The sequence below is a fragment of the Chlamydotis macqueenii genome, chromosome 8, assembly GCF_036417535.1.
Source record: "Chlamydotis macqueenii isolate bChlMac1 chromosome 8, bChlMac1.mat, whole genome shotgun sequence".
Lineage (NCBI taxonomy): Eukaryota > Metazoa > Chordata > Aves > Otidiformes > Otididae > Chlamydotis > Chlamydotis macqueenii.
In genome coordinates, this window is record NC_141563.1 from 29273224 (window position 1) to 29299593 (window position 26370).

The 26370-nt window shown below is 43.8% G+C and overlaps 1 protein-coding gene across 1 annotated transcript in view; it reads right to left on the reverse strand.

Moving 5' to 3' along the window:
- Positions 1–20527: 20527 nt before the first annotated feature.
- Positions 20528–26370, reverse strand: part of TRABD2B (TraB domain containing 2B) — a 291275-nt gene continuing 285432 nt past the window's right edge. The window contains exon 7 of the mRNA XM_086754014.1: positions 20528–25682. Within this exon, the coding sequence (XP_086610140.1) occupies positions 25460–25682 (223 nt within the window). The 3' untranslated portion in view covers positions 20528–25459. The remainder of the gene's footprint in view (positions 25683–26370) is intronic.

The window sequence follows — 26370 nt, forward strand, 5'->3', positions numbered from 1 at the left end:
AGCTTGGCCAAGGTCAAAGAACAAATCCTCATTAAATCCCAGAGGGCCTGAACTTCAAACCCAAGTGCAACCCATTTTCTCCCAGAGTTATAAATGAGTAGCCCATATATCCAGCTGAAAAGTGCTCTTTGGGGTGCAGCATGGTGGCTGGTTGCCCACGTACCCTGCAAAGCAGAGGTATGTGATGGTTTGGGACCTACTAGATGCTGTCTATACTCAGTGGACACTATGGGAGAAGGGCTCAGTTCCTGTAGTTCGAGCAGTCTCAGGGCAGTTGTTCTGGGAGCCAGAGGAGACCTCAGAGGGTGTGGAGGATAGGATGTAATCTGGAGTGTTAATATGGGGTTAAAATCCTGATCATTTTTAACTCAAGGGGAGAAATCTCTCCTGGCTCTTCCTTTATCCCCAGCAGACTCAGCCTGATGCCTATTGAATACCTATTATGTTATTACAGTATATATTGCCTACTTAAATGCCTTCTGCCATCTGATTTACATGATTGGGCTATTCATTCCTCCCTTTTCCACCTGTTCCTTTGCGCTCCAGAGCACCAGCAAACAGCCTGCGAGCTTCACCGGAGGAACACAGCAAACCAGCCCCAGCAGCAAGTGGTGTTAAGGTGCTCACAGTGAAACCTGGGCTTGGAGAGCCCAGCTCCTCCTGAAACCAAAGTTCAGTGTACTGGAGAACTTTGCTAAGGTGTGTTGACAAAGGAATCTTTTCCCCGCACCTCGGCTGTGACTCAGGAGGTACCGAAGTCCGACGGGCAATGGCTTCGTCTCTCACACAAAGCAGCGAGCAGGCTGGAAAGCTGCTTTTACAGTTCAAACGGATGTTTCCCCAGGCTCATAAAATACACAGTTTAAGTAGCAGCTATATTTCTAAGGCTGGTCCCACACCTGCAACAACCTTGTAAATGGTGTTGGGATATATGGCTTTAAGACTCCTTGTAAAAAGTAAGATCAACACAAGATTTACACAGTTTTATGGAATTGTTTTATAAGCTATTTTGACAATCAATCCTGCTATCAAAATCACCTCTGGTGTTAATCATGGAGGAAGCATTTAGCAGGAGCCAACAACGATTAATTTAAACCCCCTTCTGAGCTAGCTGCAGGACTGAGCTGTGCATCTCTGGAAACCTGCAGCATTGCTCGTGCAGCCTTACACAGGGCTCTGGGGTGGTGGGCCAAGTTTTCAAACCCTAGGGGACAGATGTATTTTGGGATGTTTCGCCACTCTCAGAAGGGGATGGGGACTGGGCAAGGAACGCAGGAGGTAAAGCCAGAGCTCAGCTTTGGCCTCCTGTCCTCCCCTGCCCAGGGATGGGGGACTTCAGGATGGGGATGCATGCAAGCAAGGGAGCAGGTGGGGATATTTCACAGCAAGCCAAGACCAAGCAACACATTATTTGGGTAAGTGGGGATCAGTGTCAGTGCATCAGCTTATATTAGCAGTGTTTCCCATACAGGTGTACACTGGCATGCCAAATCCTGCGGATTTGTATCCTGCTTGCTGCAGGAGGCGATGGCCTCCACTGGGGTCCAAGAGATGGTTACTTACCTGAAGCACATACAGCCAAAACAGTGAAGCCATGGGGAGCAGGTCTATCTCTGTGCTGCGGAGGTGCACAGGGGTCTCCTGGCATCCAGCTCCCTCCTCCTGCCTCAGTCAGTGATGCTGGGTCTCTTAAAATCATGTCTCAATCAGATGTTCAAGAGTGTCCTAGCATCAGTGGAAGCTTTTCCATGTGGCATATTGACTGAAAGTCTCTGGGAGAAGTGGGGGTATTTCGAACACTCAAATCTCCTCACCTTCATGCTGGGCTTTGGTGTGCTGGGTCTCACAGGTCTGGGCAGAGGAAGGTTGCTTGCCAGAGTCCTGCCATACATTTTGAAATGAAAGAAAACCTAAGGGAGAGTCAAGTAATAGGGACAAAGAAGACTTACTTCAAGCTGTTTCAGTGGCTGGGGGTGGGCAGTGGGTCCCACTCCCAGCACAGGGGGATGACAGACATGCACTGGGTGAATTGCTGGGCACTGTGTGGGTGAAGGACAGCAAGGGGTTACCAGTTGAGAGGAGAGCAGTAGCACTGGCAGTGCAAGCAGTGGAGGTGGCCCCTTCCCAGTGAAGTGAGGAGCTCTGCCTGTCCCATCCACGGCACCATCTTGGACCTACACTGGCAAGTGTCCCTGGGAGCCCCAGGAACAGGCTGCAGCCCTGACCAGCCACGAGCACCCTCATATGGAGCAGTGTGCGATGAGGTTTTCATTGCAAAGCTGTCACAAGGCACAGACTAACCAGAGCCTCACCACTCACTGCCAGAGTCAAAGCATCCTCCCAGACTGTCTGGTCAACCCCTCAGCCAGGAAAAGAGCCTTTTGAGAGGCTCTTTTCCTGGCTCACTTGAAAATCCTGGTGCTGAGCCCGACCTTACCCACATTAAACGAAGAGCTGAGGGTCCCAGCTGCTGGTGTGCTCTTGCTGCCCACCTTCAGCTCTCAAAGGGAAGAAGTCAGGGTCAAACTGGCACTTGCTCCATGCTCCCAGCATGTTCCCAGTTTTCTCTGTAACTTTATGTACGAGTGTAAAACCAGCCACGCTGGGTCAGACCCAGGTCTGCCTAGTGTCATACAGAGATGTCCTGCAGTAGGCGTGGGCAGATGCCCCAGAAAAAGCAATAGCAAGGCAAAGACATCGTATTTCCCCCAGGTACTTTCCCAGAACACGTGTCTGCAGCACAGGGGATTTCCAGACACAGTTGTGGTTTGTCTGCTCCATTGCCCTTGGTGGAGCTCCATTTTCCTGATGTTTGTCCAATCTTTCCTTTGACTCTGGTGAACTTTCTAGATCCCCAGTGTCTTTCAGCAAGGACTTCCTCAGATCCTTTGCTGATCAGAAGGAACCACCTCCTCCTCTTCCTGCTTGAATGTGGCTCCCAAAATCTTTGCCTGGTGGCTCTGGGTCTTGTGCTGTGAGACGGTGAGCAGCTGCTTGGGCAGTTCTTGGCCCTGGGCACGCATGAGAGGTTTCACACACAGAATCACTCCTTTGCAGTATATGATATGGCCACGAGATGTCTCTTCGAGCCATATGTGACTCCAGCCTGGGAAAGAGGAGCCCACAGTGGACCACAAGCTGTGCAGAAGCTCCTGGGGCCAGCAGTTGACACCATCCCTGAAAAACATCCGCTGCAGTTAACAGGATTGGAGAGCAAAGCCCTATGTGTAGGCAGACGTGACACCTTTTATCAGACCTGCAGGTATAGGTTGGAGAGAAAAAGACCCCGACAAACCCAAACAGCTAAGCTTTCAAACACACAAGGTCTTTTTCACTCCAAAAATAAGAATCCCCATCTTCAAACTAAATCTTAGCTGAGAACAATTGCTCTGAGTCTAATTGGATTTTGTTAGTTATTTGAACTCGTGGGGAGAGCAGCCTGATTGATACCTGTGGAGACAAGGCGATGGCATTAGGAAGGAGAGAAGTGATAAGTTTGTTGGCCAGAAGAGAGAAAAAGAGGAGAAAAGAGAGATGGATGGTTGCTGGCTGTGAGATAATGAAGGCTTTACTGCTGCTGGTTTCAGGGAAATATATGTGCCGTAAAAACTAGTGAGTCTATGAGTTCTAATATGCAGCAGATTTGGGAATTAAAACTTATCTCTTTGTGGTGTCTTGTGGGTTTCCCATGAGACTCTGGACCAGAAAGCCAGAAATGGCATGATTGTTTTGTGGAAAATGTTCTCCAATTGGCAACCGAGTGCATCAGATGGATGGTAATATGACATAAAGTTCAAATAATAATTTCCAGCAGGTACCTCTAGCATCATAAATTGGCAAAACTTCCCAGTGCAACAGTGACCCCGATCAAAAACATTCCCATTGCTCTAAGTGCTATTAAATGACACTTTTACAGCTGAGAAACCGTTGCTTGCCATGCCAGGAAAAAATACTTATCAGCCAGTCTTTAGCTGGTTACCATCCCAACTTGGGACCAGAACCATTTCTGCAAATAAGTGGCAAAATGTTTGTTTGATCTGATAGCTGGAGCCCTTTGTCAGGAGCTCACAATGTGTGAAAAAAAAAAGAGAAGAAAAGCTCTGGCTGTAAGGCAGCTGGAATGAATGCTTCCCTTGCCTGCCGCTCAGCGCAGATTACAGTTCACCTGCTGTGAACTAATCTCTCAGGGAGAGGGTCAGTTGTTTGGATAGTGTTGCTAATGGAAGGCAAAACCTTTCTCCACGTTCCCTCCTTCAGCGCTGAGTCTGTTTAGGAGATGAGTCAGTCCTGGGTTGTTCATCAACTTAGTTAGGAGCTATCCATCCAAGTTCACAAGTAGCTCTAAAGTGCTTTACAATTACAGGAAATTATCCTCAGGAGCTAATGTTAAAACACAGCCATCTCCTCACTTCTCCAACACAAGAGGCAGAGTGTCAGATTCGTGGCCCGCATTATTTCATTGTGTTGGAGAAAATACGTGGGAGGAATTTATTCCCTACAGCAACGTTCCTCTTTGTGGACATGAGCCCTGCTAGACTTGGGGGGACATTTTCCCAGGGGAGGCTGTGGAGGAGGGGAGGCAGGGCTGCGGGGAGCCTTTCTGATGATCGTCCCAGGTCCTTGGCTTGCTGCAGAAGGCCATGTCAGAGGAGTGCTCTGGGCAAGGGGCCATGGCAGCCCACCCAGCTCACCAGGGTGCCGTAGCACACGGCTCATTACCAGGGCTGAGCCTCACATCAGGAGAGAGGATGGTGACAGTCCCGCTCTGGATCTGCTGTGCTTTCACTTCCTCCAGGCCCCTCATCAATCCTGTACTCTGACCTACAGAGATCTACAGAGATATTTAGTTGTGGACCTATTTTTGTTAGATAAGATATTGGTTCTAGAACAATGAAGCTTTTCCTCTTCCCCAGCAAAACCAGCCCATCAGTGGGATTTTGATCATTATGTTGTTGCCTTTTATTTCCAAGTGACCAAAAAGGTATTTTCCATTCAAACTCCTTTTATAGGAAAATTTATAACTATGGGTAACGATAAATCTTTTAGGGATGTGCAAAAGATGCATGTTTTGCTCTCATGCAGGTATTGAGCGAGATCTGTATTTTATTGCCTTCTATTTAATCTAGCTTTCTCCTTGGGACACCCAACTGAAGTGGAACATAGATATTTTGCCATCTGAGGCCATTGGCCTTATGATTAAGAGGAGGTGTTTCAGTCCTTGAAGAGGATCAATTTTATCTCCTGTAGTTTCTCTGTCCTTAGCTTTACAACATTTCCATAATTTGCCTTTGACTTAGTAGCTTAAATTTGTCTGTAAATCTGTTCTCCTGAGAGTGTAAGAAAAACATCTTCTTTAAATCATTCTTATGTGGAGAGACACTTGCAAATTTTTTAATCAAGATTATTCATTACTTTTATGACAGTGCAAGCCATGGCTGAAGTACTGAGCAACCACACAGAGATCTGAAGAAAAAGAAAAAAAAAAGAGATAGAGGAGTCATTGTTAGCTTTCTGTTTCCCGTTCAATGTGACTAAATTTTTAATTTTCACTTCTGTGAAATCCCTTTTTCACCCTTCAAAAGAATTGCTTTTCTTCAGGTTGTCACGGGGACATGAGGATGCTAAAATACCAGAACAAGTAGCGTTTGTGCTCTCTATCTCTGTCTGCAGGGGTTTTTAGGGAAAAGACAGCAGTAATTCCAACAGCATAATGTTATTTTTGTGGTTCAGGTGCCACTGTCCTTGGGATCACGCACACAAGTGTCCAAAGCTGTTTGCTGTGGTGGGTGCTCTGTTAGCGCTTTTATTTCAGTAAAGAGCTAACCACGATGAGCTCCCCATCCCGTGGGAGCAGGACAAGGCTAATCCTGACAGCCCTGAACCCAACAGATATCTTTGCGTTGGCCTCAGCGGGGCTTGGTACCAAACCGTTGGAGCCCAATGTTAAAATTAAGGGCTGCCGGACTGGTAAGCGGGATATAACCATATAAACCCTCTGTCCGTGTTAGCAACAGCAAAACCCCTTTAATTTCTGTAACTGTCTCTAGATGGCACTATGGCAGTAGAAGTTTTACAAAGAGAGATTTGAGCAGAAGGAGCCGGGAGGCTGCGGGCTCCTACCCTTTGCTAGGATGCTCCTGGGCTGGAGGGGAAAGAGATGGTAGCATTTTTTGAGTGCTCCACAAGACATCAATCAAAACAAGTCAATTGTTTTTTGTTTTTTTTTCTTGCGGGTTAAAACTAGTTTTATGATCTGGAGGAGATTAATTTCTTACAGCATCTCTATCTGCTTCATAGAGGGGAGTAGGGCAGAGGTGGGTCCTTTTCACCTTCGTCATCCTTTACCAGTTTTCTATAAACTCTTCCCCACCGGGAAGGATTCATTTTTGTATACTTCTCTCCTTACATCAGGTTTTCAGGTGTTATTTTTCTACTGGTATCAGGTGCTTGTCTGTGATTTTCCTACTTAAACCGTCAAGAGCATGGAAATATCACTGAAACCTGAATTCCTCACATTAAAAATTGGCTTTATTAGAGTCCTGGTGGGAGAAAATATTCTTCTTCAAGACAAAAAGATTGGTGGCAATTCATGCTAATGAAGTATTTAAAAACCTAAGAGAGACAATACTGAAAGGGCTAACAATAAGAGGATGACAGTGGAACAGGGAGTGTACAAATAGCAGGGTGGTATTGCATTTTCAGTTTACATATTGTTTTATGTAATTGCAGCATTGTTATTGCATCTATCAGAAAATCACTTGTGCTTCTGCCAGAGCAATTCTCATGCTCTGTGAGTTCAAGCTAGCCTTATTGTCCTGCTTTTCAAATGCTGTTTGATTTTTCAGTAGTTAGGCTCAAGGGATATTTTCTCTCCGGAACAATGAATTGTTTTACTTCTTTCCTAATAATTTAAAAAAAAAAAAGGAAGCAATCTTACTTCATGGCTGCTAACTTCGGTGCTGGATGAAGCGAGAAGCTGAAGCACAGCCCTGTTTTTGGGCAGATGAGCAGACCCGTTGCAGTGCTCTGGTTGCCTTGGGCCCTTACGCTGCAGAGGAGGAAACGGCATCGTGGCTTGAGCCGCTGCAGCGGCAGAGCTGGGTTCAGCTTCAGTGTCCTGTGATGAGCTTTGGAATGCTGAGCTTTTCCCAGGGTGTTCTCACAGCCCAGTTTTAGGAATCTAATTGAATTACAGCTGTCAATGTCCACAGGTAGGTGCTTGCAGATAATGAGTGAAAGCATCCAAATTCAGCACTTTAAGGTAGAACTGGCTTATCCTTCTTTCTCAGTTTAGATCCTCCTGAATTATTTCACTGCCTCCTCTCCCCTGCGCTTCAGAGGGAGCTATGGACCTGGATCTATCTGAGGGAGTAAGCCCATAAATGTAAATTCAGCTTAGCCATCAATCTGTCTCAAGAAGTCAACAGCCAAATACTAAAGCTGCCATGAAACCCGTGACTAGTGGAGCAAAGAAGCAGGAATATTTATTTATAGGAAACATTAATGGAAGATATGAACTCGCTTAACTACCAGGACTTTTCTTTACACAAACTTCTTGATTTTAGATTTTAAAAGGCATTTTCTTTCCATGGTGAAATGTATGCAATATACAGCTTTCCTTTCCAGATGTGTTACTTGAACTTCTTGGGGAAAATGTGGTTCTCCACCCCCGCCTTTCAGCGGTGTTGCACTTCCGACCTTCAATTGCCCCTTCAGAGCAAGGATGCTTCTGCTACAATGGGGACAGCTGAGGAAAATTAAAAAGACAGCCCCAAACAATTGAAGAGCATGTGCATAGCATGTGTGGAAGTGGTTGACGCTGTGGGACATGTGTCCTTGGAAGGCCCCAATCTGTCGCTAGCACCGCCCCGCTCTGGGCCCTGCCATATGTCAGAACCTGTGAGCTGTGTTGATGCACTACATCTCTTTGTGCACGTGAGTTAAAGTTCGGGGTGCCTTCATGTTCTGTTCTCATGGAGATATCCTAGAGCACCCAAATCCCCTAGTTCCTCCATGCTTTACGTTCGTACCCTACAGCTGCTGCTCCCCAGCCTTTGGAGGCCATCACCCCAGGGCAGAGCTCAGGCCCATTGAAGGTCTCTGCTGCTCTTCACCCTTGCTATGGACTCAGTGCACCAGTGTTCTCTGTACCTAAAGCTACGTATGTATTTTTTGGCAGAATCAGTCTGCTAGGAGCCGCCATCCTGGTCCTGGGCATGACAAGTACCTAAAGCAAAAAAAGGCAGGCAGTTGCTCAGAAGATTACGGCATGGCTTCGCTCTCAGGTCATCTGCAGCGAGGATGCTGAATAGTGCAATGAGACTCACTGGTCTTTACCTAAACTCCAGTGAGCTGGGACACTGTCCCTTCCCTTCAGCAAAATGTGAGGAGAGGTGAACCATGTATCATGCAAAAATTGATTAAGCTTTCTGATCTTCAGATCTTTCTGGTCTTCGGAAGCTGCCTGCACATTGTGAGTGTGCAGCAGCTTCAGGCAGTCAGCTGCAATGGAATCGTCATTATTATTATTATTATTATTATTATTATTATTATTATTATTATTATTATTAAACTGCAACACTGTAAGACAATCTGTTTTTCAGTTCTGCTGAGCAGCCACTGTTTGGGATGTGAGCAGAATGTTACAGCAATCAATACATCGGGGGGGCCTTTCCATTAAGTGATGAGTGAAACCAAAGGAGGAAATTATGCTTTGTACTAAAAATCCATTTAGCCATCAGATCACAGTATGGAAAGCATAAAGGAAGGGTTATTTTAGCTTTCAGCTGGCCAGAAAATGCCTGTTGGAAGACAACAGGAGGCTCCCTTTCACAATGTAAAAGCCCTTTCTTCCCTGGATGAAGGGAACATATCTGGCTGTGGCCTCCCGCTGCTTGTGTGCCTTTCATTCTTCTGGCTCTGGACTGAAACGCTCCTGTCAAAAGGTGGAAAACAAACCTAATTGCACATGACATAAATAAAGTCTTGCTGCATATCAGAGCAGCGTTTATGTGGAATAATTTTGGAGTGCTTATTTTGTTGCTTTTGCTGTAACCTAAAGCAATTTCGTTGCAACACCCGAGCCCCATCCTTGCACAAAGCACACCATTTATAGAAAAAAATTAATATCATACCAATCACTGACAGCCAAAAGGATAAATAACATATCACAGGTCATGGTACAGATCATGTCTGGGTCTGACCTGCTCCAGCCCCCGTGCTGGACCCGCGCATGCGGGAATGCGGACGCTGGTGGCTGCTATCTGAGCGCTGTGCAGTTTGCACTATCACAGCGTAAGTGAAAAACGAGAGATGCAGAGGTTAAAGGCTACCTGCAGGGCAGTGCACTGGGGATTCAGCCCTATCACCTGGGCTGGTGATCTGTGTGCTTTGCCATCCCCATCAGCTCCCACCACTCACTTTATGCCTCAAGGATCCAAATTACCTGGTAGCCCCCGGGGCAACACCTCTCCTGCTCCTGTGCCCTGCACAGTGGCAGTCCTCCACCTGCCTTTGAGCAACATGTGCTTAAAGAGCAGCTCTTAGGCTGCCCTCTGGAATTAGACTTGAGGAATGTTGTGATTTTGGGGTGGAGAATCATCGATTTTCTGTTATTTTTGCAAAGGACAATGTGTGTTCGGGATTGCTCTTCACACAAACTTCTACTCTGGACTTAGCATAAATTCCTCTCCAAGCCACCCACCTACACAGATCTCTGATGCCAGAATGCATTTACGTGAGGATATTTAGTCTACGGGACAGAGCCGCACAGTGTAACCCTTACTCTAGAAGCAGGGTGATTTAACTGAGGACTAATTAAATTTATTTTGGAGTTGCAATACCTGACAGCAATTATGGACCCAGTGCAAGACTTCCAAGCAAATGCTTTCAGTGATGTGGAAATATTTTCCAGTGTGTTTTTGAAATGGCACAATTCCTTAAGGCTGTGTTGCTTGTGTGAGGTTTTCTTCACTTTCTCATCTCGTAGCAGAGCACTGGATGCCTAGCTCATGAGTTTGCCCTTAAAAATCCGAGAGCTGATCAGTGCCAGCACGAAGATTTCGACAGAGGCTGAGATGACTCATGTCAGAGTCCTCTTTCAAGCTCTCTTAGTCACTAACCTGTTTCCTAACATAAAGATATTCTATGTGAAGTATTCCATGCATTCTGGTACCACCGTTTCTTGGTTTAAGCTGTAACCATTTATAGGCAGCAGATCGTACTGTCTGCATTGTGGTCCCCAGTGTCTTTGCGGTGAAAGATGGGACCACTTATTGCTCCCTGGGGAGCTGGTTCTCAGGGTAGGAATGAAACAGCAGATCCCCAGACACCGAATCTCATGTGCCTGAGATACCTCCAGCCCCTTGGACTCAGCAGGAAGGTCCCACCAGGACTGATGGTCCTCACCTCCACCACACTCTTCCAAGTTTGCTCTCCATCGTGTTAGGAGCTCATCCTCATCTCTTCACGAGAGTGCTGCTTCTCCACAGCAGCGTCGCCAGGACTAATTGGGTAATGATATTGCTGGAGAGTGTTTCCCTTCCCCTAAAAGAGCCAAACAATCATTGCTTTTCATTGCCACAGTCTGGAACCACCACCACCACATCCCTCCACTGACTGTGGTTTTGGCAGTCGAGAGACATTTCATTTGTTTTTAAACATACCATTTTCTCCTACCTCTTTTCCATTGCTGTGTCCTAGCTGCCAGCATCAATGAGTTAATTCATGGGCAGCCATTTAATTGAGAGAGCTGTTTGCAAGATGAAATTTTCGGTCATCATTCGTGGAAAGGGAAGGGCTCCCATGGCAGTGAAACAGAAAAACTTGGGTTTGGGAGGCTGATGATGTAGCTCTGGACAGGAATCTGTTTGCTTGTTTTTGGTAAAATCCCTTTCCTCCTCCTTGCACGTATTAGTAAGATAAAAATCAGGTTTTGCAGCAAAACGTTTCCATCATTTTTTTTGGTCAGAATTTCAGATGCAGCTCCAGAGTCACAGAGCATTTGTGCAACCTGCTGCAGCAAAACTCTCTGAACGAGACAGGCATCCTCTGCGTTCTGTAAGACTTCCAGGCCCCCAAGCCTAGTCTGGATGATTTTTGCGCTCTTTCAGCCTCTCCCGAATGGCATCAGGAAATTTTCACCGGGGCAGCAGGCAGCATTAAACAGAGTTGAGCTGTGTCTGGTTGTGCTTCAACTCCACCTACCCCACAAAAGGTCTGACTCGCATTGCCTTTGCAAAAGACCCAGCTTTTTAAAGGAATCTTTTACTAATGAGTTCATTCACCTCAATAGAAACTACGCCGCGGAGCTGGGCACTAGCTTTTATCTGTCCTTTGAGCCCACCAGCAAAGCACACAATCACTCCTAAAGCAAACACATTCCAGCGTGGCTACCAGCAGATGAAATAGCAGACTCTGTTGGCATGGATGAGGTTATTGCTTGAGAAAAAATTGCAGGATTGGACCCCTAAGGAGTGACAGCTGAGTGGAAGACGGGACTGACAGGATGTTATGTGTACTCTGTAATTCCACTGTGTCCACTACCCGCTACTTGGCCTGCTAACATCTCGCCCTTGCCTTTTCATGAAACAATCCATATGTTTTCAACTCAGAAATAGATTTCTTTTGAAGTTTAAAAGCAGTTATGTCACAGCTGAAACAGCTGTTCAACTACCACCCAAGCAAGAGGCAGTTCACTGTGCTGCCTTTTCAGCGCCGAGCTGGTTTTGTGCATCTGTGTGTCCTGGCATGGTGGGCAGTCTTTTTGGTACCTGTAGCACACGTTAGTCGCACCTTGTTACCTCACCCCATATGATGCTCTAAGCGTGACTTCAGATTGCTATCGTGGAAGAAATAAAGGGTAAAAGAGAGTACAATTTATTGAAATGAGGCTGGAGATGGTGCCTAATTTCTCCTAATAAAGAGAACAGAGGGCTGCAGACATCTTCATCTTCAAACACTGGATCTTACTCATGAACCCTGTTTTTTAAAAACAAACCACAAGCCGATGACCTCTGGCATGTGGTGCGTGTGCCACAAGATGTGAATAATAGCATAAATACATTCCTGTCAGCCTGCTTATGGACATTTCTCATAATATCTTGGAACAGCATAAAAGACCACACTGAATATGAAGTTTCCATGATTAACCAATGGTTTTCAGTGCTGTGATTATGGTTTAACCAAAGACTACTACTTTGTGCAGCCCAGTACTTCAGCAGCATCATCATCAAATTATCACTTTGCAATTATATTTTGCTCCATGCAACGATTGCATCCAAGACAACATTTGCTAATAGAGAGAATTGAGTTGAGGTCTTCAGCAGTCTGAAGTATGGGAGGATTACAAGAAGTTTGATTTGGATAGAGCCCATCCATTAGCAATTATTGTTAATAACAGGCTTTATAAACTCAAAAGGAAGGAGTACTTAAAAGGCCCTAGTTATAGAGGCCCATACAAAAGCTAAGCAAAGTCCAACTCCTGGCCTTAGTACTAGGATGAACATGGGAATGTGCTGCTAGGAGAGCGGGGAGGTGCAAGTCAACAATGAAACTATAACATGTGTAAGCAACATTTTCATCTAGAGCAGAAATGTTGATTCTTCCATTCATTGACATTTAAATATTTCTGCTATTTATCAATGACAGATGTATTATTATTTTGGCACTTTAAAAATTTGTGAAAAAAATTGAAAATTGGGTTGTTTCACGTAAGGCTATTTATTTTGTATGAAGCCAAACCATGTTGCTTTTTTTTTTTTTTAATTCTGAACTCATAGTATGAAAGCTCATTGTAACAAGAAATCATTCCAAGCCAAAGTTAAAACCTACATGTTGCTGTCTCATAGTGGACCATTTTGAGTTTACTTGATATATACATATATATATATATATATATGTATTTAATAAAAATGTCAGCCAAAGTTAGGGGCATTCACTGAATGTCTCAGCATCACTCAGTCCTGCAATTCTGACCAAAATGTGTTATGTGGATGATGATAGTGGACTGCAATTCCAGGAGATGCTAAGTTTTGACATGGTTAAGCTCTGGGCAGATCCTGCAGTGGAAGTGTTTTAGGTGAAGATCACAGCTCTTTTGCACCTTGTCCAATCCCTAGCTTGCCTGGCAACTTCAACTGTAACACATCCCTGCCACATCAGAAATACTTTGCTTGGCCACAGCAAACAGAGAAGCTGCACAAACATTGAATGTGAGTCAGCCATTGTTGAGTTTTGGGTTTATTTATTTTTTAAAATGATTTTGAAGTTGGTCACTTTTCATAGGAGATGAAGTAAAATGCCTTTGCAAACATTATACATATAACTGCGTTGTGAGGGCAGAAGCTGGCTGGGACCAAGCACAACAGCATCTGTTAAAATAGCTGACAAAAGTCACATAAGCTAGAAATATTTCTCTAAAGGAAGAGTCAGTCTGGGTGGCGCCATTGAAGGAAGCAACCTTGGATGACAGTGTTCAGACATTGCATGGTACATGAACTGAATCCCACCTTGTATGTTTTTGAAGAGGGGAAATGAGGAGGCAGCGGTCTACATGCTTTATGCTTTTTAAACAATATCATCTCATGTGGTCAGAAAAACCCATAATCCTGCAACACTTGAGTGAACATTGTGGCAGGAACCAGTCCCTGGTTGAACCACTTGACTGGTATTACACAGAAAGACCACTCCAGAGTAGAACTGTCAGGTCAGCCTTCTCTAAGAAAAGATTTTTAAAAAGACACTTATTTTTTGTTCTAATCCTCTAGGTTATTCCTAAATTTACTCTTTTGGGCAAATTTCACATATTCTGCTTTTATGGAAAGAACTTCTTTAAACACTAAATGAAAACGATGCCCTTTGGTGCTTTTAATTCACTGTCTTTGCAGCAATTTGTGCCAAAAAAAAGGAGGCAGGGGAGCCCTTATAAAGCTCTATTAATTGAAATAAATGAGCCATGCTTCTGAGAACAGTGTACCATAGAGGAAGGGCTGCTTTCTGAATCCTGCTCCCATAGCTGTCCCTTGTGATTTCAGGCATGTCATAAAATCCACTGTCCGCCTCATTTTCCCACCTTATTAAGATGGGGCTGAGGTTGTCCTTTACCTGACACCTCTCGGTGTTGTGAAGTCTAACTCAGTGCTTCAAAAGTACTTGGAGGAAAACCATAGCAAGCATTAGACTTTCCCAAACAGTGGCATTTATGAGCATACTTTCATTAGTTCCTTAGGTTTTTTTTCCTTCATTTTGGAAAAATGTGTTGAAAATAATTTCGCTGAGGCCTCTGGGAGAAATCAAGCCTCTCGCAGAGTGGGAGCCCTAGGAGGTTGTGGAGCAGCAAGGTCAGCTCCCCAAACCCAGCACATAACAATGGAAAATCCCCCACTGGCTTTAGGCTGGACCCAAACACTTGACTTTTTCCCAACTCTTTCATTTGTGCGTTCAGGCTCAGAGAAAGGGGAAAGTAAGAAAGGCACACAGAGAAGTATGTGTCTGCTCCCTTCCTCCTCTCCTTCTCCCCAAAGATATTTCCATCCATCCAACTTTTTTCCCAGATATGGTATCATTTGCTTCTGTGACTAATCTCTGGGCAGGAGAGAAAAATTATTCTGAAAGTTCAAGAGAAACATAAGCCAGCACATTTATGAGTGTTTTTCTCCTCTTCCCTACCTCTGAATGACTAGAGTTTTATTATTCCTCTTGACCTCATGCTGAGATAGGTACTTTCCTTTCAAGCAGAGCCTGTTGCTGGCAGCAGGCTACAGAGGTTACAAACCTGGTATACACTTTTGTCTTCATGTCTGAGTCTTCCATTAACACCAATACTTTAGTGTTTCTTCCCCTCCCTTAGTGTTAACGCTTTTGGATAAAGATGGCCCAGGAAGGCTGAGGTTTCAAATAAAGTTAAGTATTATGAACAGAAACCGACCAGATCTCAGAATTCTCCTCTCTCCACATGCATAATGATCTCACTTCATATGTTTTTTTACAGGCCTGCTCAGCCACAAGGAAAGACCCAAGTGTTGGTGTGCCGCCATTAAACCCGCAGCGATGGGGAACCAAGCCTTATCTCTAGCCCCAGGCTCTACACAGAGAGATGCCTCCATCTGCCCTCCCTCATGGAGTCAGTAGTGGCAAATCAGACTCAATGAGCATTGCTACAAACAGGGTCAAGGAAAAATGTTTGGCTCTTCGTGAGCTGCTTGCATTTCCCTTGGAGGAAAAGGCAGCAGCAGGATAGACTCATTGTGTGGGTTGGATCCTGTCCTCAGGGCCACGCTAGGGCCACGCTTGGCCCACGCACAACCAGAGAACACAAACAGCATTGTCCATCCTACAACCACATAACTACCGCTATTGTGTTTGCAGTGCACACATTATCTGAACTAATGTGTCTTCAGGAGGATCCTTCTGATTGAGAGATGATATCACAGGCTCTGCGTCCACTTTTGGTCTGGACTGTTGCTGAGAGTAAAACAATTCTTGGCAAATTCCTTGAAGTGTTTGCTTCCTACGTTTTGGATGAAGACAGTTTGTTCAAGAAAGATGGGTAGGTGTGAGTTTCTGTCTCTTCCCCTTTTGAGAGTTATTTTTGCCAGTGCAAAAGAGAAGATAATAATGGTCCCATTAAAAATGAGGTGAAGGCTCCAGTGAACTTGAGTGGGTGGAAAGGACTTCACACAGGATGAAGCTGGGGACAAATCTACCCTTGCCAAGACAAACAGCTGCAGAGATCTCTGGAAAGAAAAAGGCCCTACTGCACTGCTGTTCAAATAATTCAGCCACATAGAAATAGCTGCGGCTGTGTAGCCATCATGTTATAATTAAAACCAATGGCTCTCACATGAAGAAAGAAAAGGTGCATCATAAGTCACGCAAGAAGACTGGAGAACTGATATTGTTAGGACAACAAACTGATATTCCTTAGGACAATAAAGATACAAGGCCTGTGCAAATCAAAGCAGAAAGCTCCCACTTTGCTTCCTACATCTGTCTTTCATTTGCTTTGCCTCTATCTGCCTGTTGTTGATGTTTTCTCACATTATCTTTGTCCCTTTGTTCAAACTGCACTTCATTCCAAGAAGGCAGGGAGCTCCAGGTGTGAATGAGAGCTGTTAGCATGAACTCACTGTCGCAGTTGTTATTGTTATCATTCCTCTGAAAATCAGCCCGATGGAGGTTTGGCTCCGTGTAATTTGTTCTGCCGTTTTAACTGTATCCTTGTTAAATGTGAAAAAAGGAATGAAGTGCAGTGCTTTGGACAATGGCTTGCACCCAAAGGTGCAATCCAACCTCATGAAGTGCTAGCATGCTGTGGAGAAAGGTGTTTGAGACTGCAAGATTGGGACCTGCTGCTCAGATGGATCAGGTGTTCAGGACTCAGTGCAAAGCCCAGGGCAGTTAGTGGAAGGCTTTTGGCTGGACATTGGCTCTAACTCTCACCAAAGCTGCACACACAGTGCAGTTTGCCAGATGTTAAACCTGGGGAGCGGGCAGAGTAGTTTGTGAGGTATACAGGCTGTTACATAGGCACGGATTAACTCAAAAATGTACCTGTTGGGATTTTGAGTCCTGACTCCTTTTTTTCACATCTGCAGAAGTATGGTGGCAATGCCAGGACCTTGGCCTTGAGGTCTGTCCCATCATCCTGAAGTCCTGGTATGTGAACCTCACACAGTGGTGCTCTCAAGACATTCTTGTGCTAACACAAAGAGCATCCTTAGGGGTGTGAGATGGCATGGGCTGGTGTAGCTCATGTGGCTGCTGGACACCTTTTTATCCCAGTTTGCACAGGTTTTCACTGCCATTACTATCTGCCCTTCCAAAGCCAATACCTGAAACTCACTCACTGAATGTAACAGGGAGTTATTAAAGGGCGCTTCTCTGTAGTGCGAGAAAAATATGTTAAAAAAACTAATACGGAATTTGCAATGCTCAATAAAAAGTTTCAATATTCTATTTTTTTTTAGACTCCAGTGAAATTAAGTAATCATATTTCCACCATCCTGCTATTTAGCAATCTAAGCACGTACTATTTTTTCCATCACTATTGTTTCCATTACTGGCAGCAGACTTGTGAGTGTCTGGTTATTTTTGTCTTTGGACATCCTCTATGAGTTTTGGAGTTCCTCTGGCTCCACCTGTACACTCAGCTGAGCCCTGAGCTTTTGAAATATTTCAGTGGTCCCCTCTGCTCCATTTGAGCCCCTGGAGATGCTATGGAGCTCCTTTGCGTGGCCGTGCTAGGTGGAGACATCTTTGAGATGAGTCTGGAGCCACAGGCACAGACTGCCATAACGTTAAGCTAAACTCCATCTTTCCCCAGCTTGGTAGGACACACTATGTCCCTCCACAACCCAGGGGCAGTAGGAACAGCTCTGCTCTCATTCAGCGGTGGTGAAGTACACAAGAATGGTGTGTTTCCCTTCAGATGTGCTGCCTCAAATACATTTACCTGTAAGTCGTACTGTAGCCTCATTCCTAAACCGATGACGGTTACGTGATCAGAGCATGCTGGAACTGCTCCTTTGCCAGCAGTTTTTGAAACTGCTCACATGGGGTTGGAGATCTCAACTATAATAATTTCTAGGAGTTTCATGAGAACAGAGAGCAGGTAATAGATAACTGGGAGGCTCTATTAGCATCTCTGCTTGGGGAGACATAATAAGTTCAATTGTTAATAAATATTGGAGTATTAATGTCAAATGTCAAATCTGCAGTGGATTGAAGGGGAGAGATATGCTAAAAAACACCAAAAGCCTTCATTAGGTTTGTTGCTCACAGCAGAACATGCTTAAGAATAAATTAAAAATGAGACTAGCCAAAAGATTAAGACATACAGGCATCTGAGTTCTCTGCTGGAAAATGACATCTCTCTCCAAAAGCCAAAAGCTCTCCAGCGTACTTTTACCCCATTTAAATACTCATCAGGAAGAGAGGACCAACAACCCTCTGCATTTTAATTTAAGCTCAAACTGGTTAAAAAATAAATAAATAAATAAACAAATATGGCAGCAGACTGCAGTTGGGTACTTCTGCACTAAGCTGCTCTGCAGAAGCCATCCGTCCTTAACCTGGACCAAACATGGGTGCAAACCTCCACCCGGGGACGTCTGCTTGTGCTCCACAGGCCCTTGGGGATCACTGGCCTAATTTTACCATTCACAATAGGCCGCGAAAGGTGTTATATACATTTGCAAGTCCAGGCAGGGATCTGCACTCTCAGTGGAAAACACTAGAAGGTCACAAGCTGAAACAATTGGCAACGACTGAGCAGACTGAAGCACAGAGAGCACACAGAGGCTTCATTTAGCTAACCACTCCTTCCAACCCACTCAGCGTGGGGAGCACTTGTGGGTGGCATGCGGGCTGTTTGGGATCTGGAAAGCAGTGATCCAAAAAGGAGATAGGCTGCTGGATGCAACACAGACACTAAGCTGTTCCACAAGAAACTCAGTCTTCTATCCTGAACTTTTCTCATCACAGCTTCATCTCTTTCTGGTGCAAATCTATAAACAGGAAAATCTCAAGTTCGAGTAAAAAGCTGCAATTACAGGCTAGGAGTACAGAGAGAGGTCAAGGGAAGGAGAAGCTTAAGCAAATGGCACCACTGAGCCGGTCTTTGGCTCTGCTGGCTGAAGGTTTATATTGCGCTCAGACCCGTGGCTGAGCAGGACCCTGAAGAGCCAAAGGACTCGGCAGCTGGGACTGGCCGGGGCCAGGGATGTCTGGCAGCGCAAGACTGGTCGGGACAGGGAGCATGGGGAAGGGTTAAGAGCATGGCTGGACCACATGGACTCTCCAAACCGGCTGCGAGTATAAAAACAGTGATCATAAGCAGCTTTGACTGTCTGGTTGGTATTTCAATAGATGGGCTCTTTTTTAACCATGTTTTTAGAGAAGTTCCCCTCTGTGTTGCAACAGCAATGCCTTCCTGTGCTCAGCTGAACTGCCTGTACCTCCCACTGCGTTTCCTAAGGTGGATATTTCTAAACCAGCTTTGCTGATGGAGTCCTCTCAAAATAGAGTGTTAAAGAGCAAATGGTTCAGCACATAATTAAGCAGCAAACAATGATGCTGCGGTCAGCAAGAAGTCTGCAGTGTCAGCTACAAGGCAGAATTTGGATGCAAGGAAGAGGAACACGCCAAGAAAAATGAGTAAATCTCTGTGTCTCTGTATCTTGGTGTGGAGAAGTAGCTTCTGCTCCATCCCCAACGGAGACATAGTTCCAGGGTTACTTTATTTGCTAGCAGCAACGACAGTGGTTCAAAATACACCAACTGTTTGCACTGGAGAAAGTGTGTCCTGCTGCCGTCAAATGTGAAAGCAGAGGCTTCACCGGGCCTTTCCTGCACCCTCCAGCCGGTTTGAGCATGAAGCCTCGCTTCCCGGACCCGCTGTCCCGTGCTCCAAAGGAAAGCCCACTTTGTGCTTCCTGGGGGTAGTGCTTGAGGACCAACAGCAGTGACAGCAGTGACAACGTTAGCGTGGCTGGTGTAGCTCCGTGGCTCGCAATGGTGTTTTACAACTGTGAGTATCCGGGCAAACGGATTTAGTAGCAAGGGACGGGAGTCGTTAAAAGGAATGAGCTCAGTTCTGCTTTCACTCAGGCTGACAAAGGTCCAGTGACGCTTCAGAAAGTAACAACATCTTGCAGAGGCTGTCAGGGTGTTTTCTTGCCTGTTCCTTGCTGCCCGGGAAGAGGAAGTGAAGCAGCTTGTGGCACAGAGTGGGCTCCCCCTGTTAAGCCTTGCCAGGTTGGCACCGGCACTCTCCTTAGCCTTCCAGAGCGCTTCCTGAATCTCCATGTGTTTGTCCTGCTCCATCTCCCAGCTGTGGTTCCATGTGCCACTGTGCCTGCTCCAAAGGCTGCGGGATCCACCACATGCTACCCTGGGTAGTACACAAATGAGCAGATGTAGAAATTAAACACCCCCAAACCTCTCCCTCATCCATACACCAGTTTCCCCCCAGAATTCAGGTCAATGTCCTTTAAAAGCCCTGCTCCTGCATTCCCTCATCCTTGTAAAACCCCCGCTCCTGCATTCCCTCATCCTTCTAAAACCCCCAAAAGGCCTTTGGTGTTTTCATTTCTGTGCTTTCCCATCAAAAGTCTTTGAAACGGTAGGCGCAAGCTCAGCTCCCAGGTCCTGTATCTGCCATTTGGAGCTCTCCCCTCTCCCCAAGCCCCACTCAAAACATGCCATGAAGTTAACCAAGTGGCTTCTCTCGAGTGATGCAGATCAGAGGCTGATGCTGCTCCAGACTTGTTACACATCAGAGGCAGCAACTTCTCACCAATGAAAGCGTACACAGAAATATTCTCCACATCTCTGCAGGAATGGATTTGACAAAACCACATCATTTTATGAGGAACCTCCCCCAGTGTATGATTTCCTCTTCCCATATTGGTCTTGGCCAATAGAGAAGCAGTGTGCGTGGACTGCACAAACTGAATGTTCCCTTTCTTCAGTGATTCCCTAGCTTTTAGTGCAAAGGAAAGAACTCAGACATACAAGATTCTTGTGCTATGGATTTATAATAACATTTTATTAATATATTATGCTACAAAAATATTTTGACAAAATAATATTAGAAAGCATCTTTTTATTACACTCTTCAAAACAGTCCATGAAAGCAGGAGGCGGAACAGGAAAAAATATTTGAAATACATTTGAATTGAAAACTGACAAACATGCAATTGAAAACTCAGTGTGACCAGGAATCTGCAGGATAGTTAATATTCTTGTAGAAGAAAAGTATTGACTAGTTATCGGAAAGGCCGCTCTGCCTTTAGCTAGATTAAGGTGCCTCCTGAAACACTAGTGACAGGAACGGTTGTATTTGGGTGAGGACAAAACACATGCATCCATGTACGCACATGCGTACATCCACACACACACACACTCATCCCATGATCTCAAAAGTAGGCAATTATCTTTCTGCTTCAGTTAAGCTGAAAGAAGCTTAACTTGAAGCTGAACTCCAGCATGCTCTTTGGAACATCGATCAGTTCAGAGATATGACAAAAGTCTATATGCTTTTTGGATATAATATAGAAATATCTTTTACAGTACTAAGAAAAGTCTGGAATGATAACATTTATGCTGAGATAATAACTTTGGCACTTTGGTTTCTCTAACATAAATATATGACGGGAAAGTCCTCCCTAACAGTGGTATATGGTAATGACTGGGTCATATCATTCAACTAATCAATGCACTAAACATAGATTAAGCAAGTTCTCCCTCTTTCCATCTCTCTCCCTCTCCACAGTTGTATATTGAAGAACTTCTTAGATAAATATACAACTCTGAACCTTGGGTGTTCCTAAATTACAGTGGAGCTTGGAGGAATGGGAAGGGAAGTTCAACAAAGCAGATTTTTGACACCTGTATAAAGCATAGTTATCATAAATCATGTTCATCATTTATTGCCAGAAGAGGTATTGCATTATTCAACAGCCCGAGGGATTGCAGAGATAGTACATCATCAGTCATAAAATATAAAATACCTTCTGTCCCAGCCTACTAACTGGTTCTCCAAGTGGCAATGCATGTTAATATAGCATCTGTAGTTAAACGGCACAGGCAAGAAAAGCATTAAAACAACGAAGGAGTGGAAGTTAGATCTGTTGCTGGTGGTGTGGGGTATTTATTCCACCAGGGCAAGAGCTTGGCAGATAATTAGCTTAATGTTATCGTTACGTATAATGTGAATTTTATTGCTGTTGGTTGTAGTTATGTTAACAAGATGACTCACAGGAACATTCAGCTTCAGACTCATCCAAAGTCATATCCTTGATTGCTAGACATTGGATGACTCGATTGTTTTTCAGAGGTAAACAGTATCACTGGTGTTTGCTATTATACATAGTGGGCATGAATGTTTTTGTTCTTAGATCTCCTGCTCCTGGAATCTTGCGATTACATGGGAATCTGCGCTTTCCTTCGGATGAAAGAACACAGTCTAAAAGAAACCCACAGGGTCACTTCAAGAGCATGTATCAAATCTGATGCACGCTTTTTAAACTCACGGTGAACACAGTCATGAGCCATAGCAATGGATGTGCAGAGATCTGTGCTAACAGTGTTAGTGTACTTTAACAAATACTGGTCTGCTGTAGCTGATTAATAAATAACCCATTTTATTAATCACAGTGAGGGTCTCATTTTCTAGTATTGCTATGCTTACATGCCATGTACGGGACTGTTACCTTAAGTAAGTAAGTCGTACATTTGGGTAAGACAACTGAATAAAAGAAATGTTTGCTTAGAGAACTGTGCTGAAGCCATTCATGTGAGGCTCCTGAGCTAGGCGCTATGCAAAGCTACTTAATCTTCTATTTATTGTAAATTGTGTCTTCTCCCCTAACCAGATGACTGAGCAAGTTAGATGCTTTCAGCTGGCAGATGTCAAGTCTGTGGACCCCAAAGCACTTCGACACCTGCACTGCAGTATGAGAAGCACGGGGGGGGAACCAGCGCAAGGGAAATTTGGTGAGCTCCAGTAACATTTGTTCATTTAACGGGAGTTATGGACAAAATGCCAGGAAATGCAAGTACATCAAAATGTACTTTGATAGCCAAGCTATTTACATACTGTGATATCCAAACATACCGTGATAGCTAAGCTAATGAATATTGAATATTACCGTCCAGTGGAGGAGTGACTTAGGAAAAAAACTCATAGTGACAAACGCAGTAACTATTCTGTGTGGTATAACAACGTCTGTGAGTGTGGAGATATTTGTGTGCTCCTAATATTCAAAAAAGCCCCAGAGGCTTATGGAGAAAGCCACAGGTTGGGAAACTGTAGAACTGTAATTGGTCTTGGTCCTACTGGTGGTCTTCCTTACGGTCTTGGACAAAAGTTGTTTCTGTTTTCTGCCCTTTTCTCTCTCCCTTATCTTTATGTGGTCTTGTCTATTTATACTGTAACACCTGGAATTATTTCTGAGATGGTACCACAGAATCATTTCTGGATTCAATCAAATTACAGCAAATAAAATTCAAAGGGTTTTGGTTCATTGGCTGTCCACTTTTACTGTGTAACTTATCATCACCCTTAAGATTTGCCTACCTTACTTCCAGTTACATTTTTCTGACTAATACATTATAAGTCAGTTCTGCTCTCTGTCTTGGATACAGCAGGAGAACCTATCATCTTTTAAAATGCATTAAGGTTGAATTTGAAGGTCTGTTAAGCCATTATATTCAAATGAAGGCATTTCTAGGGTAATCACTCAAATAAAACTAAAATGAAAGTTCTCAAAATACGTTTCCAATATCCAGCTCCATGCAATAAATATTATGCAAGGTGAATGGCTTCTGTCCAAAACTAACATCTCTAATCTTCTGCTAGCCAAAATACACAATATAAAAAAACGCACAGGGCGTGCTTGAAGCTCACATTTGGGGCAAAGCTCAGTTTTCCATTCAGCCTTATCAACTGTTGTGCTTGGAAAAAAAATAGGGGCAGCTAACAGTGCTGTCTGCTGTACCCACTTAAACTGACCACAAATCTGCACAACTTTCTGTTAAAAATAGAGCAAAGGCTGGAGGTCACAGTGTGCAGTAAGTCAAAAAGACGTTATCTGTATTCTCCCTGGCCTATGCAAGGCAATGGATTGGGATGCACGATGGAAAAAGCTCAGTATTTCATCATGGTTTCAAATAAAACTATGTGCCTTTTGTAGTCGAATTATTTCCTAACCTACTTTCCTGAATGAACTGGTACAATGACAAACAAACCATGAATCCTAAACTGTATCTCATTGCGAAGACTTTAAGATTGCATGGAATCATCTCTCCAGTCCTGGAGACCATGCTGTAGGGCTGGTGGGAAAGTGATATGACTTTTTTCAGTCAGACTTTTATCTGTGTTATTATCACCATCATCATTATCATCTGATATTTTGTTCAAGGAGAAAAAGCAATGCTTTTATACTTTCTTCATAAAGAAAAGTTTGCATTGTATTTTTCTGGTTTTTGAGTCTTCTTTCTTAACTAAGATGTTTTCATCACATATTTTTGATTTTTGGTTTGTAGATGACTTAGAAAGAAAAACACTATTTTAACCAAAATTCATTTTCTGTTTGAAACTATTGTATCCAAAAGGATTTTACGTCATGTTTTGTGGGGGGGAAAAATCAACATGCCTTATTAAATATAATAGTTTTTAAGATGCACATTTTTTTTCCCCCATAGATGTTGTCCATCGCATTCATGAGAAATAGCTGCTTGGAGACAGTAAGTGTCAGGTGTCATTAACTTTTCCAAGTCAACAGAGGTACCATAGTACAGACTGTGAACAGAGGAACGTTCTGCACAGGGTTAATTTGGTTCCTGCAGTCTTGATAAAATTTTGGGCAAGTCAGCATGTAGACACCAGATCTAAGCATCATACAGCAAGATGAAGAGGAATTAGTAGATGTTTTTTGCCCTCCAGGTTGTCCATCTGCATTAATACAACTGGTACAAAGATGTTCTATAGATTACCAGGATACTAAATCTTTATACCCTATAGACAGATCAAGTTCTGTTCTCACTTATGCTGGGAAAGGTTGTAGGCTTGTGTTTATATAAGATGAGGGAGAGGAGAAAATAATTCCAGTGGGATTAATCCAGACTTTAAAAGCAATTTTTTATTAAGAAAAAAAAGTGTCTTAATTTGCATTAGCTAATGCATTAATCCCAGGGCAAAGAGGGAACTTGGTAATTTCCAAAGAAGTTAAATAGTTGTGTTAATGACAACAGGGGACCTTAGAGGGTTATCTTGACTAATGACTTACTAAGTCATATAAAAATAACTAGAATTTTAGGTTGTAGCAGCTAACTTGAGTTAAGAATGCACTTATTTTTCTAATGGACATAGGCCACAGAGAGCAGGATCTGCTTTACTCAATGGAAGCTATGTTAATGAGATTTTAAAAAAGCAAAACAAAAAAAGTTCAGCAGATATGTAGTTATTGGACAATTTCTGTAAAAAGTAAGGGTTAAAGAAACAAAGAAGCCATTCATTTGGTGTCAGTTCAGACCTTTGCAGAGTTGTCAGTTAGAAAACAAATATAGAAAATATTAATTTATCTGTTTCACCATCGCTACTGATTAATAGGGATGTTATTAACATATACAACAAGAAAAAATAAGTTTATGAGTCGAATAAATACATTTTTTCTTTTTCTTCTTTTTTTTTCCTTAATATGAACATGTATATTTTACAAAACCCCATAGCACTATGGGAAATAAAGATCCTTCTACAAAAAGAAGATGTAAGTCAGTGTTACAATAAAGCTTTAGAGTTTCAAAATGTATCTGGGCAAAGAGACAAAATCAGCTAGAAGGCACTACTGATTCACTGAGAAGGTCCAGTTTGTAATTGTTGTTGTCATAACCTCCAATTCGTTCATAAATTAGCTCTCTTCTCTACTCCGAGGGATTGCACGTAATACTAATATGGTCAGGAAGGCTGCAGTAGATTCAGGAGAAAAGAAGCTATAGCCACCCAGAGAGGAGAAGTTATTGATGGCCGTAAAAGGCTGGCTGAAGCTGAGCTTGTAGGCTGAGGCTGGGATGGGCGATCTGAACGCGGTCTCTGATCCAGCCGGTTTGAAATCCAAATGGGAGGTTTGACTGTGATGTAGCCATTGGTTATCCTGATGTAGGAAGGCAACGTGGTGGTGCTAAAAGAAAACACAAGAGAAGAAAATTAAACAGGAGAACTCTTCTCTCTACTCTGCAAGTTGCCATCCTGCATGGCTGTAACAATAGCAGTGACCATCAAAATTATCATTAGTATTTGAACTAGACAAGCAGGGAGATCCCCAGGGCCTGGTAAGGGTGACAGTCTGGAAACAGCTCCAACTGAGGGTGTCCCTCAGCTTCTGGGTGCTGGTAGAATATAAGCAAGGGAAGGATCACTGTTGATATATCTAGTTTATTGCACTCATCTTTTAAGCATACACTGTTGGCCAGCATGAGAGACTGTGATAGGTGTATCTTTGTGCTGACCCAGGGTGACACCATTCTTATGTTCTTAGGTACCTTCCTGCCACCAAAGCACTCAAAATTTGTCATGTCTCAGAGACATATCTCACCCACCGTGGTCTGGATACTAAGTCCAGGAGGGGCCACAAAGCATGTCCTTCCCCTGTTCCACAAGCCATAAGGAATTTCCCAGGATCCCCTTACACATCTGAGCACAACCTTACAACCCTTTACAACCTTGAGCACGGGAGACCAAGCAGCTTCATTTCTTTTCCTAGCTTTAGGACATTTTGGATCCAATCACAACGCCACAACCAGATTCAGTGTGAAGTTTCCCTGTCTGCAGATTTGCCTCAGTAGTGATGTGATTGCTTATTGATTGTA